The 14,837-nt window shown below is 37.4% G+C and overlaps 3 protein-coding genes and 1 pseudogene across 3 annotated transcripts; 1 reads left to right on the top strand and 3 right to left on the bottom strand.

Moving 5' to 3' along the window:
- Window positions 1-3,520: 3,520 nt before the first annotated feature.
- On the bottom strand, window positions 3,521-4,837 carry LOC130049671 (uncharacterized protein F54H12.2-like). Its single transcript, XM_056147568.1, has one exon. The coding sequence runs from the start codon at window positions 4,835-4,837 to the stop codon at window positions 3,521-3,523; it is 1,317 nt and encodes a 438-aa protein (XP_056003543.1).
- A 972-nt stretch (window positions 4,838-5,809) lies between these two features.
- LOC130049670 (uncharacterized) lies at window positions 5,810-6,964 on the bottom strand. The gene has a single exon (XM_056147567.1). It carries the CDS (start codon window positions 6,962-6,964, stop codon window positions 5,810-5,812), a length of 1,155 nt encoding a protein of 384 aa, XP_056003542.1.
- Window positions 6,236-9,655, bottom strand: LOC125646357 (uncharacterized). Its single transcript, XM_048872601.2, has one exon. It carries the CDS (start codon window positions 8,210-8,212, stop codon window positions 7,142-7,144), a length of 1,071 nt encoding a protein of 356 aa, XP_048728558.1. The 5' UTR covers window positions 8,213-9,655; the 3' UTR covers window positions 6,236-7,141.
- Window positions 9,656-13,829: 4,174 nt separating this feature from the next.
- On the top strand, window positions 13,830-14,592 carry LOC125663116 (uncharacterized; annotated as a pseudogene).
- Window positions 14,593-14,837: the final 245 nt, after the last annotated feature.

Raw genomic sequence — 14,837 nt, 5'->3', positions numbered from 1 at the left:
CAGACCATCAAAGAATTGTACGACATGACCAAACACAGAGAAAAGGAATTGAAAAATCTGGGATACAAATTGGTCATTGTGTGGGAGCATCAATTTAAATTTCAATTGGAGAAGAATGTAGCTTTGCAACAATTCGTGTCCACCCTAGATCTCCAAGACAGACTCGACCCACGTGACAGTTTTTTCGGTGGTCGCACCAATGCCATCAAACTGCATTATAAAGCTGCAGAAGACGAAACAATCGAATATTTCGATTTTACCAGTCTCTATCCCTGGACCAACAAGTATTGTCGGTATCCCGTCGGCCATCCGACCATCATAACGGACGATTTTCAGGACTTGTCGCAATATTTTGGACTGGCTAAAATAAAAATTCTCCCCCCTAGAAAACTTTATCATCCCGTACTTCCATACAATTCGAATGGAAAATTGAAGTTCCCACTTTGTAAAACGTGTGCAGACAGTGAAAATCAAAATGAATGTACATGCTCTGTTGAAGAGAGATCCATCACGGGCACGTGGTGTACTCCTGAAATTCAAATGGCAACGTCAAAAGGGTACGAAATCTTGAAAATCTATGAAGTTTATCATTTTGCCGAGTCTTCCAAATACGATGTCGAGTCGTGTGAGGGGGGATTATTCGCTCAGTATGTGAACATGTTTTTAAAAATAAAACAGGAGGCTTCCGGATTTCCGGCCGAATGCGACACGGAAGAGACCAAAAGAAAATACATTAGGGAATACAAAGAAAACGAAGGTATCCAATTAGAGTATGAAAAAATAAAAAAAAATCCCGGTTTGCGATGTTTAGCGAAACTTTGTCTGAATAGCTTTTGGGGGAAATTTGGTCAGAGGTTGGGCATGCAACAATCCGTGTTCATTCACGAATCGGAAGCCGAAAATTTTTTTCAAATGCTCTCAGATCCTACAAAAGTACCACACAACTTTCACATTGTTTCGAGAGACATTCTTCAATTAGAATGGAGTAACAACCCCCTATTCGCGTCATTCGACAATAAAACTAATATATTCTTGGCCTCTTTTACCACCATGTGGGCTCGACTGAAATTGTATGGCGTTCTCGACAAATTAAACGAGAACGTCTTGTATTTCGATACAGACAGTGTCATCTTCAAGACAAAAAAGTCGGACAACTTGAATTATCTCCCCATAGGTAATCACCTGGGAGAATTGACTAATGAAATCTCTCCACAAGACGGGTACATTGTCGAATTCGTTTCTGGGGGTCCTAAAAACTACGCTTACCGCACACTGTCGGGAAAAGAAGAATGCAAAGTTAGAGGGTTTACACTTAACTGGGCCAACTCGAAACTTATCAATTTCCAGGCTATCAAGTCGATAATCTGTACCTCACACGACCGACAAATTGAAATTGTCAACCCTTGTAAAATATCGAGAGACAGCAGAAAGCGAAAATTGTTAAATAGGGTTGAAACTAAAAATTATAAGATGGTTTACACTAAAAGGAGAATTCTTCCTAATTTAGACACGTTGCCATTTGGATTTTGATTATAAAACGAAATATTTTGACGTTTTTGTTTTTTTTATTGAATGATAAATACACAAATAAAATGATAAAAGACATTATTCGTTGTTATTACACTGTCAATATGTGAGCCAGGGTACGTTTTTCTTCTTCCGCCGAACATTGGAAATTCCAGGAGGTTTCCCAACCTTCATCTTCTTAGCGACGTAACCTGTTCCAGTTTGTAACAAATTAGTTTTATCCACTAAGTCACTGGCAGTTTGTTCTTGACCTTCTGAGGATTGCTTCGAAGTTCGGTCGACTTCTCGGGATGACGTATCAGCAGGTTCTAATTTTTGAAGTAAACGTTCATATTTCAGTTTCGGTACAAGTATCATTTCCTTTGCCATTTTCCTTTGAAATGTTGAACAATGGGTTTAAGTAGAAGCGGCACTAAAGGAATGTTTTTCAATAGTATGCGACGTTTCTCTCGGTTGCTGACTTCTCTGGACCCCAAGGATCGAATGCATGATTCATAAGGTTTCAGTTGGTTTATATACTTTTTAGTCAGAGGATAAGTTCCGGTGTAAATGTTAAGTGCTATTTCACTGAGCACATCGTACTGTTCACTGTTCAAGGCTTTAACGATTACTTTTTGCTGGGCATTGTCTGCACAGACAAGAAACTTTAAAAAAGCCTCGTGTTTCTTCACCGTTTGCTTCATCTTTGAATAATGAGGCGAACACATCAAATCATGCTTATTTATAGAGGTTGGTAAATAATCATCTCTTCTCCCGGAAGAATGCGTGTTCTTAACTGATACTCTCTGTTCTGTGTAGGTTCCAGGCAAACATGTAAGTAACCGAAATTGGGTCGAGTCGCAGATTCATAGGCTGCTTTGAAAAAAGGAACTTGTCCTGGTAAGATCTGAGATCCAAAGGCGATGATCTGTCGGGAATCGCGGTAATTCTTAAACAAAATGACATTAAGACAATTCAGTGAAATGGTCCTGGCGTATTTTCCCGGCGGGTATAAGTTCTGAGACAACATCACGGTGGTCACGTTTCTATGATGAGATGTCACCGTGAATAGATGCACACAATCTTGTGATTGCGCAACTTGTAACATGAGATCATCCAGTACCACTATAGTGTGACTGACACCCTCTGTGTACTGCTCTATGTCTTCTTTTGAAGGCATTCCTTGATGTAATGAAAGGTTTGGTATCGTCTGCTTCATTTCCTCAAACATGGGTTGATGTTCAGAATAAGCATAAATTATTCTATCAACAGGCATAGAGAACATGCCATTGGCGTTTTGTAAAAGTGTTTTAGTAAAATGCGTTTTACCGCTTTGTGTACTTCCACATATCAGAATAGTGGAAGGTGCCGAAAACGGAAGCAAGGAACGAGTGTTCCACCAATCGTTTATGTTCTCTGTTGCCATGTTCCTCGGTAGCCAGGCTTCCTCATACTGAAGTCCAGCGTAATGCTACGCGCACATATATATATATTAACAAACTTATTCAATGACAGTATAAAAATAACTTCTCTATCTATGTTTCATGATTAATTTTAATGACAGAATAATCATACATAAAACGTTTCACAAAATCATCATTGGATTGAATGTCCTTAGAAAATAAAGCATACACATCATTTATCGAGTTTTTGAAACACAATCTTGCAATTAAAAATACTAATACATAAAGTCCACACAAATCGGAATTACGAGGCTGTAGTCGTATAGACTTGAAATTACATTGTACACTGCTCATCCTCAAAAAGTTTTGAATGTCTTGATTGTAATGAGTTGGTGATTTCCCAAGGCTGTCGAAAAACTCTGCTTGGGATGGACTTCGCACGATTATTGCCACCCAATGTTCTCCAGGCATTGGTAAAGGTTGTGTATTGACGATGAAGGCACTCGGATACCTTGTAACGATTTGGGGTAATGTGTTACTAGCAAATACACCTTTCACATAGCATCTTAAGCAGGGGTCCGTTTTCACCATATTTAGCAGCTGTGTCGAATTCATGGTTGAATGTAGTTGATATCACGTGATTTGTCGACTTCCAGTAGAGATGAAAAGGTAGCAAATACAATTGCGTTAGCAGCTTTAGTTGTTGCTTGTTTAAATTTCAGTTCCAGTCTGGTGTTTCCCCGACGAATCAGATTTAAATACTCTTCTCCAAATCCACAGGAATCAATAGTGAAAACAAACAGCGAATATCCACTTCCAAAATTATCACGAGTGATGATCAGTCCGGCATCATTGTTCCATTTTCCCGAGGCTTCAAACAAACGAGCGTAAGCTGCTGAATACAGTCCCGCTGAGAAGTCTGTTTTGAGCGGTCTACCGGGTACACTTTCTCCGTTAACGTATATTCCGACGTCTGTTAACCCCATATGCTCAAAGTTAAAGGAGTTAGCGGTGTAGTCCCCATTGACGGCTTTCTGGTCCACCAAGGCCACCACGATGCGATCGGGTACCGCTTGAGGAAAAATGTTGTCCCAGTAAAACTCTGTGGATCCTTTAGGAATAGTATTCATTTTCAATTCATTTCGCATGATAGTATACTTCACGGGGGTTGCTTCTATCTGTTTACTATGATTCAGTAGAACGCCAGGGTCTACTCGCACTTTGGCTACTTTGTACACAACGTCCAGTAACTCTAATTTGAAAGCTGGTGAAGATTCAGCCGACATAATGACAAACGGGGCACTGGATCTAAAGAGTTTGATGTAAATGTCTACCCCGTTTATCAAATATTTATCTATATCAAAGACATCTTCCATCAGGTTTCCTTCCAACTCAAAGACTGCACTTTGCTGAGTGTATCCATACCGCACGACCAGTCCAGCATTCCCCCCATTGTATGCATTGGCGTCACTCAGGTTTCCCTCTTCTTTAAAAAACAGCTCGGATTGTTTCTGTGAACTAAGTTCGTCTCTCCCGCTGAATAAAATTGTCTTGAAATAGGCCTTCCACGGATAGTTGTTTGTGTTGAAAGAAACTAATTTGTTGTTCAAGTAGACATCCATCTGGGAAAACATACTTTGAAGTGGTAAATTTACAATGCCCGTTTTTTCATTTTCTGCCAGCGCCGTTCCATCTGCTTTCAAAATTCGGGCTTTCACATACAATTTACTCCTTTTTAAATCAATGTATTCTGCCCCCGAACCAGATACTACGATTTCGATTGGTGTATCGGATACTCCTATGCTAGAAATCGGTCTTGCTTCTGTAAAGTACACTTTTTCGACCGCTACCTGATTTGTTGGAGACGCAAAAAGAGACAGTTCCATAGGTTGAGCTATGTCTTTATTATCACTGCTTAAAAAGGCCATTTCTACTGTTTAAAGATACTCCTGTAACTGTCAATCTTAAACTCTTTCTTCTTTCTCGATTGTGTTTTCTTGCCTGGTGCTCCTCGCTTTTTCTTAATTGTCTTCTGTGTCGTTTTTCCTGACTTTTTTCGTTGTTTTGCAGGCTTAGACGACTTCTTCCTTTGAGATGTTGTTCGTTTCGATTTCTTGGAAGGAATGACAGACGATTGAGAACGTGGCCTTTTTATACTCCCCTGCACCTTGACGAATGGAACACCCTCTTTGACATCCTTGGCATGTTCGATCTTAGCTCTTTCCTCCACCGCAGTCACTGGGGTCATTTGAGTGCTGGTTTGTTGTACTGATTCTAATTGTGAGTGAGGTCTCAATGGAATGACATAAGACTTATAACTTTTCACACCTCTTCCAATTTGTTTAGGCTTGTATCTATAAGGGTTGAACTTTTTCTCTGCCATGTTCTTGTAAAAGATTTCCCACATTCTGGGATCACTGACGTAAGTTTGGCTATTCATCTTCACAGAACGTAAGGAAACTTCTTGAAATGAAGTGTTACGGTCACCGGTCCGTCTAAGAATGACACTAAGTTTCCTTCTCTGTCTGTTATATATATGCCAATCTGCTGCAATTGGCCGATTTTTACTGGAATGTAATACGGTAGTGGGTAAGTGATATTTTCTGGTTTCTTCCCCAGGTATATGCGTCTTAGGAGAGGTGCTTCTTTTCCACCAATAAGAGTTTCTTCACAAATATCACAACACACAAACAACTCAGATTCTTTTTTGGATGTAATCCAGCTTTCTGAGGAAAATTCTGTCAGGGCAACAGTCCAATATCCGTCGAATTGAATCTGTTTATTCAATTGAACTCGATAACAATTTGGTTTATTGTCAAAATAATCAGAACTGTCCGTAGACGTCAACACCATCCGAACGCTCATTTTGAATGAACACATCTTGTAGAAATTAGTGACTTTTATTGCTTTTCCAGAGAGCTTTCTGGAATCCAAGAATTGAATTTCTTAGGCCATCCTTCCCATTTTACAAATACTTCTTTGGTTTTTCCACGACGCCTCCTTTTAAGAATTTTTTCAACTCTATAGGCAACATCTTCAGACTTGACAACTTTTTGAAGCTCAGATTGGTAGAAGGTGCCTTCTATAGGATCGTCTGCCAAATCTTGTACTTTGTATACAGGTATTTGACCCCTTTTGTATCTTTTAACGACTTTGAAAAATTCTTCTGTCCATTTCTGTTGATAGTCTCTTTGAAAAGGGTGTTTAAGCTGTGATATCCTGACATTATCTCCAACTTTTAACTTGAAAAATGGTTTTACTCTTTTTTTCATTGTTTTCTTGGATGTATGCTGGTTACCATTCTTTTTTCTCAGATCCGATTTTGGTTTTGTTCCCGCAAGATAAGCATCGAGTCTTATTTCATCAGCATTTCCCTGGTTGACAGTAAGGGGAGCATTGCCACCCAAAGATCTGTGAGGTCTGTTGTTGTAACTTTTCACCAAGTCTTGCAACACATTCACAAATCGGTAAGTTTTGTTTTTCATGAAATAGCGATACATAAGGTTCTTCATGGTACGAATCACTCTCTCCGCATAATTTGCTTTGGTTTCATTTTGTGTGTATATCACGTTAATTCCTTCTTTTTTCAGAAACGTCTTTACCCAACGATTTTTGAATTCGCTACCTTTGTCTGTTCTAAGGGTGTGTGGTTTTCGTCCAGTTTGAAAAACTGATTTTAAACCATCGATGATGTTTTGATGATGTTTATTTGTCAAGGGGACTATAAATAAATATCGACTAAATATGTCAATTAAAACCAATAAGAATTTGTAACCGTCGTTGTGAGATGCAATATTACTGACGTCGGCTAAGTCACCATCCCACATAGAGTCGATTGTGTTCACTATTACTTTAGAGCGCGGAAACGTCTTACGAATAGGCTTATAAAGACTATATGAGTCTTCGTTGTTTAAAAATTGTGTTATTCTCCTTCTGCCAATCTTGTATTTGCCTTCCTGTTTAACGGCTTGATACAATTTTTCGGGACCAGCAAATGCTCCCGGTTTACCGGGAGTGTAGTAGAGATCCTTCAAGTAATCCGTGTAGTTTGACATACTGCGTTCCAATGATGATCCATCTTTGATTATCACCTTTTATATTCAAGTAACAAACCAATTAAGACAGGCAACTAATTACTATTCATTTTTATTAGATTTCGAATGAAAAACAAACATGTGTATATATAATTATTCTCATCATTAATTTTGAATTCAGTGTTCATGGTCATTAGGTCAATCAAGATCACTCTCAATCGATTTCACGTCCTGTAAATCTCCCACATTGCATTCCTTGGACATATTGTCTTGGGCATCGTAACCGAACGGGGTACATTCGGGACAGTCTAACATTCCAAGTTGATTTTGATGAGATTCGCTGAACATACAGAGTTCGGTGTCTTTGAGCTCTGGAACAGATTCATGCATTTCTTCAAGGGCATCTCTAAGTCTGGCTAGTTTGTTTCCGTTCAAAGTGACACCCTTCTTTGTCGGTATGGGTTCTGGGGCATCGTCGGGCTTCCAAAAGTGTCTTATATCCACTGTAGGGTAGCCGGGTGACAATGAGACGAACACGCCTCCGCCAATATGCCACTGCACTTCTCCATTCTCCTTTCCAATGTTGTCTATGTAGTCTTGGATATCTGGAAGAAGGGATTCAAATTTTAACCAACGAGCCAAAGGAAAGGTGACTCCTTTCTTTGTGGCAATGAGACGACCATGGGATTCTGCGAGATGGCGAATGTGAACGTAAACCGTTCCCTTGTAAGGCATGACGGTGAGGAACAGGTCATTAAAGTCATCCAGACTTATCCTACATCTTGGCTCCTGAGACTGAGGGTGTGTAGCTTTCTTTGATTGGTTTCCGGAATCTCCTCTTTCTTTGGTAGGAATGACTAAAGATCTTGCCATAGCTAATTTCTTTTCGTATTCAGACTTCGTATCATCGTCATTATTCATCAAGAGTCTCGATAAATCAGCTTGATTGGCTTTCATTAAGGCCATTCGGAATCCCACAAAAGCCCTCGATCCTCGACGTAAAATGATACTAATCAGTTTTCTGCTTTGGTCGTAACTGGTTTTCTCGGCTTCTATGCGTTGCCTCATTTCGTCGGTAATTATGTTTGAAGCATACAAATGTTCCGCGACTCGAATTGCCATCATCTTCTTCACCAATATAGTGTAGTTTGCCTTAATAAGGTTTTGATGTTTATCCTCCATCTCTGTCCACATCAAAACTCTCACAATAAAAAAAATGAAGTTAACCCGTATCCTCTCTGAGACTTGTTCAGGACTGGTGAAAATCATTCAAATCGATCAAATTTATACATCATTTAATCACGTGGTTCGTGACTGTAGACTCCGCCTTGACTGTAGACTCCCCTCTGACTGTAGACTCCCCTTTGGCTATATACTCCCCTTTGGCTATATACTCCCCCATGACATCAGTGACTGTAGACTACCCTCTGACTGTAGACTACCCTCTGACTGTATACTACCCCACGACGTCAGTGACTGTAGACTTCAATTTGACTGTAGAAAACACTGGCTGTAGATTTTGACATTACAGATCTTTAACATTATGGGTTTCCAAGTTTTGTGTATGAAATTGAGTACGCATTATTTGTACATTTTTCTCCAGTATAGGATTTAAAACTTTTGATGCATGATGTATTCTTCTTTGAAAACGATATCTGTCCAAAGCCATGGTCATCCATTCCCCCTTTCGATCTTCATAGGGAATATAGATAATCGTTTTCTTGTCTGAAAATGTCACAGTCTTGCCCATAGTTTCAAGCTTTGACAATTCAACATTTTATTCATGCATCACTTTATATACGATTCTGTGCTTTTAAAATAGATTCATCCATATGATCGACAGATGTTTTAAGGTACTGCCACTGTGTTTTACTCAAGGTAATTCCTTTGTTCCCCGGTTTTCCAGCATGAAATCGTCGTATGTCAATCTGTATGGTGTCGTTGATGCATATCATGGCATATACTTCGTTCGAGAGTGGGTACCGATCCACGTATGAACATGTTTTAATAACATCTTTTTCCAAAGTAGGGCGTAAAACACAGTCTACCTGATTAGGTTTTTTCTTCTCGTGTAAAACACTGACAGCGATGCACAAAGAAATAATAAGAACAACTGCAAAAAAGCTAGGTACTACAATCCCGATTTTTTTCTTCAACTTCTCTTTTAACATCCCTTTGCAATCATTTCCACAATCACTTGTTAGAAGTTCCATCATTACCACTTGTTCAGCCATCTTTGATCAAAATGATTTTGCTAAACCACCGTATTCCCATTTATATATATACATAACGTATGACCTCTGTGGGCGGGGTTTTCAATACCCTATGATGTCATCTTGAACTGTAAAAATCCGATTCTCTCAAGGTCTGTGGAAAGTATTTTTTCGGCATAATTCTACGTTTCAATATGTATTCTTCAGATCCCCAGCTGTCTGCAATGTCATAACCATTTCTCATTTTTTCCTTAAAATCAACAATGCAATCTTCTTTTCTGTCAAACCAATGACTTTCTTGTAAAGTCCATTTCTTTTCATTTTTTCTTAAAGCACTCCAGGCCAAAATTTTCCATTTGTACTGCTTTTCCTGAGTTGCCATCGTTATGCCAACGCAACTGAGATTTACAGGGTATTTATTCATATTTTTAAAAAAGACTCCCTTATGACGTAAGTGAGACTACCTCTTGACTGTAGACTTCCCCTTGACTGTATACTCCCCTTTGACTGTATACTCCCCCTTGACTGTATACTCCCCTTTGACTGTATACTCCCCCTTGACTGTATACTCCCCCTTGACTGTGTACTCACCCCTGACCTCAATGACCTATGTGGGGAAAAACCCATGACGTCATCTTGACTGTATACTGACTGTGTACTGTCCCCCTTACTACTAACACCCCCACCCCCCACCCCAACTTTGCGTCAAACGAGGATGCTACTAACCAAAGGTGGACTTGGAGGTCCCGACAAATTTATGGTAAGATCTATTGCGCCTTTAAGCTCTTCTGACATTTTGAGGATTGTCATAAAAACGTCTTCTGGAAGGGATACCTGCTTCCCTCTGTTGTTATCTAGCAAAATTCATTTTTTAGTCTTTAGTTGTAGTGCATTCTAATATCTTCAATTGAATGTAAATTGCAAGAGTACAAATTCGAATACAAAAACAATCTCTCTACCAAGCAAAAACACATGCAAAACGGCAATAAAAGCATACCTTGTAAATGAATGTAGACTTTTCTACGGAAAAAGGAAAACTGAATTCCATAGTGACCCCTCCTGTAAATTTCATTTCCTCTTGCATTAAACATCGGTGTTCTCCATCGCCACTTATCTCAGTATCGAATCGAATTTCAGGGGAAGTCATTTTTCAATATCTTTTGAAAGATATGTGATTCTGTGTTTTTTGACCTCATTTATATAGTTCTTCCTTCGATAATGACATCTATTGTATTAAGAAATCATGACTCTAGATCATGATTCCCACCCCATATGTAATCAATCAACAACAAAAGAGAACACCTTTTATGATTTTTCAAGATACTTATTTCTTGGTATTTTATCATAATTTTCCCATATAAGTTAAATTATTATACATATATACGAAACCATACTCATCCCCCCTGTATATTCAAAACTCGTGACTCGAAATCATTCCCACCCAAAGTAATCCATCAATTAAGAAGGGAACGTCTTTTGTCTAGTGAAGTTCATGATTTCTAATATCATTATATATCTGGAAATAAACCCCTAATTATCATAAATGTGGATAATCAGTGTGCAAATTTTTGAAATGTGCCGGCAATAGTAGTAATAGAATGGCGGTACTAACACAGATTAAACTCCTCCTACTTTACTATATAAGTTATACCAATTATGTAAGTAACTTGGAAGGCTCAACAACCTCCACTATAAAGCCAATACCAATTTTGTAAAGAAAATTGGAAGGCTCAGATTTAAACACCACCCACTTTTACTATATAAGTTATACCAATTATTTAAAATCACTTGCAAGATTCAACAACCTCCTCTACACTAATTATACCAATTATGTAAATAAGCAGATGTCAATTACATATAGCGGTTAAATTTAACCCCGCTCACATTTAATGTGTAAATAAATTGGAAGGCACAGATATAAACTCCACCCACTTTCATTTTACAAGTTATACCAATTATTTAAGTTAACATGGAAGGTTCAATAACCTCCACCACACTAATTACATATCAATTATAAGCATATGTCAATTAAATTGAAACGTTCAGATTAAACTCCACCCACATTGAATATGTATATATGTCAATTATGTAAATAATTTGGAAGCTTCAACAACCTATATAAATTATACCAAGTATGTAAATAAGCGTACATGTCAATTACCCCAATTATATAAAATAAATTGGAAGGTTCTACAATCTCCACTATACAGGTAATGTACACAAATACAAATTATCATTATGGGAATATATGAAAACATATCGTTTTACAGATATTTGGAAGAGTGAAGTATATTCACCATTGGAGAAGGAAGCAAGTGGTGAATAGTGTGAAAGATGAGTGAAAAAGAAAAGCAGAGTATTTGGAGAATTACTACTACAACATTAGTACTCCAGCGGCATATACAACACCCTGGAAAACTCTATCAAACGCTGAAATCAAACAAAGACTTTAAATTCAGCAAATATTTTATTTCAAAGTGGTTGAGAAAGCAAGATGCATACACTTTACAGCGACAAGTTCGACGAACCTCAAAATTACCTAATATACGTGTTAGCGGTCTAAATGTTCAGTGGAGCATGGACTTAATGGATGTTCAGAATCTGTCAAAAGAAAATGATGACATTAGATTCCTGCTGATATTGATAGACACTCTTTCAAAATATTTGCGAATTGTTGTACTTAAACGAAAATCAGCAGGAGATGTTTTGAATGCTATTAAATTAGTATTTGAGTCTGGCATTAAGTGTAAGACATTAAGAAGCGATCGCGGGGGTGAATTTAGAAATCATCAACTACAAAATTATTTGCAAAAAGAGGGAGTTCGATTATTTGTTGCTAATCAGAACTCAAAAGCCTCTATCGCGGAGAGAGTCATTCGAACTATTCGTGATTATATCGATACTTTCAACAACAAAAATTAGAACCAATAGATATGTAGATATCTTACCAGATCTTGTTGCATATTACAATGCAACACCTCATAGAAGTCTTAATGGTCTTGCACCGAAGGAAGTGACAAAGGATAACGAGGCAAACGTTTGGGCTACTCTGTATTTAAAAAAAGCTAAAACTATATAGGTAAAAGAATTAAAACAACTAAGAAAAAGATTCGACACACAATCAAATATCGATATAAAATATATGATTTGGTAAGACTTTCGCATTTAAAACATATCTTTCAACGGGGATATAATCAACAATTTACCGGTGAAGGAATACCATTGTACAAGGTATTACACTTCAATGACGAATTGATTGAGGGAGACTTTTATGAAAGCGATTTACAAAAAGTTGATAAAGACGAAGATTCTCTGTGGTTGGTGGAAAAAATTATCAAAAGAAGGAGGCGGAAGGGGATGGAAGAGGTTTTAGTGAAATTTGAATCTTGGCCCAGCAAGTTCAATCAGTGGATTAAGGAATCAGGTATCATTGATCTGCGCTCTAAGTAATGGAAAAGTACATATTTCTCCGTTCAAATGACTCTTTGAACTACTTTCCTGATAACAAACCCTATGATTTCAAAATTCATCTTGAGAATGCAATTGATTTACATGGATATTGGAAAATAGGAATATGCGAGTGTTTTTTTACCTTGGCAACAAAAAAAAACAAAAAACAAACTATCATTGACCAGGAAACATCAAAATCTATTAAGATATTAGTCAATAAACCAATATTTGTTTATTCGAATGTGTGTGACGTCTCAACTGTCGGCGGACAGGAACAACCATTACTGCAAGTAATTCAAGCCGATCCCTCTTATGGATGGAACGAAAAAAAAATTCCCGTGTACTATATTCCCCTTAGAGTCAATAACCTGTCTGAAATACACTTGTATTTAAAGGATGATACTCACTCACCAGCCACATTTATAGATTCGGAGGTGTGGATGACACTTCATCTGACTCGCTATCCTTTTTAATCATGGATTTGAATAAAACACTCTATATCCCCGATGCAAGAAAATGGACAAACTTCTATAGAGAAATATATAAAGGAAATATGAGTACATATGCCGGTCATACCATGAAAGGTTATCAACGTGGTGGTGGATTGCGAAATAAAGCATCGCCATTAATGGTATCCATCGACAAATATGCAAAAATGGATGATAAAGATATTCACTTAAACGTGACTTCTCCTGCAGAACAGGTAAATAAACAGAAAAATACAGGGGAAATTTCAAAGAAACTTGTTCCCACGTTAAGAACGAAGGAGAAATATGTTGTTCACTACAGAAATCTGCAATTCTATCTTCAACACGGACTTGTATTAAGAAAAATACATCGTGTTCTTAGTTTCAAACAGACTCCGTGGTTGAAACCATACATTGAGTACAATACCAAAATGAGGCAGCAAGCTCAAAACGATTTCGAAGTGTCTCTTTACAAAGCATACAACAATATAGTATTTGGGTAAGTTCACACAATCAGAGCTCTGAGATGTACATGCTATATATTACTATATTTTATGAAGACATTTTTGTTCTTTCAGAAAAACCATGGAGAACATTCGGAATAGACTGAATTTCAATTTAGTGCATACGAAGAAACGTTTACAGAAGCTAGTCAGTAAACCTAGTTTCGAAACGTTTACCATATTTAATCCCCATTTAGTTGGAGTGAAAAACAAAAAAATAAAACTATTACTTAACAAACCCATATATACTGGCATGGCAATATTGGACATTTCTAAGTTATTCATGTACCAATTCCATTATGATTGCATCAAGAAACAATACAAGGAAAAGGCAAAATTATTGATGACTGACACCGATTCTCTGTTTTACAGGTAAATTAAATCATATTATAATACCTTCATACACTTAAAACATAGCGCATCACTACATTTCTTTTTTCGTATGTTTGCACCATAGATGTGAGGTCCAAGATCTGTATAATGAGATACATCAACATATGGATCTGTTCGATACCTCAAACTACCCAAGAGAGCACTTCTTATTTAGTGACCAAAAAAAAAGGTGGTTGGCAAAATGAAAGATGAAACAGCTGGTAAGTTTAACATATTATTAATAACCTCTATTCCAATGAAAATCTCCAAAATATTCATTATTTTCCCAGAACGTTGAATTCTTTTTTCCAAAAAATGTGAGATTCTTTTATAGGAACTGTTGTGAGAGGATTTGTGGGTCTACGACCAAAAATGTATTCCTTTGTCGTCAACGATGGAAAAGAATTTAAGAAAGCTAAAGGCGTTTCAAAAACCGTGGTTAGCAAAGAAATCATGTACATGTTTGTCTTTTTAACGGTGAATATGAAAGACATAATATGCGCTCTATACGAAGTGACAACCATAACTTGTATCTAAAATCCATCCATAAGGTATATCTCTCATCATTTGACGACAAACGATATTGGCTAGAACCATGTGGAATTGAGGGTTATTCCTGTGGTCATTATAAAATAAATGAATAAGTTTTCATGTTTATATTCACATATTTATTGCAAACATTCTTGTTACAATGTTTATAATGAATTAAAAGTTTTACAAATAATGATCTCTTTAATTTATTCACAAAGTGAGGTATGGTCTATATATGCTTTTGCGTGGAATTGGTTGGCGTAGAACTCTCATTACCGTTATGATTGACAGAAACAGAATTTAAAGCTGTACTGTTTAAGACGCTCTATAATTATTCGAGCCTGTTTCCTACTCCTTT

Source organism: Ostrea edulis, chromosome 8 (genome assembly GCF_947568905.1).
Source record: "Ostrea edulis chromosome 8, xbOstEdul1.1, whole genome shotgun sequence".
NCBI classification, from domain to species: domain Eukaryota; kingdom Metazoa; phylum Mollusca; class Bivalvia; order Ostreida; family Ostreidae; genus Ostrea; species Ostrea edulis.
Note: the sequence above shows the minus strand (reverse complement) of the source record. Positions and strands in the feature narration are given on the sequence as shown.

Coding starts and splice junctions, on each gene's coding strand:
- LOC130049671 (XM_056147568.1), bottom strand. CDS start 4,837: ATGGCCTTTTTAAGCAGTGATAATAAAGACATAGCTCAACCTATGGAA.
- LOC130049670 (XM_056147567.1), bottom strand. CDS start 6,964: ATGTCAAACTACACGGATTACTTGAAGGATCTCTACTACACTCCCGGT.
- LOC125646357 (XM_048872601.2), bottom strand. CDS start 8,212: ATGATTTTCACCAGTCCTGAACAAGTCTCAGAGAGGATACGGGTTAAC.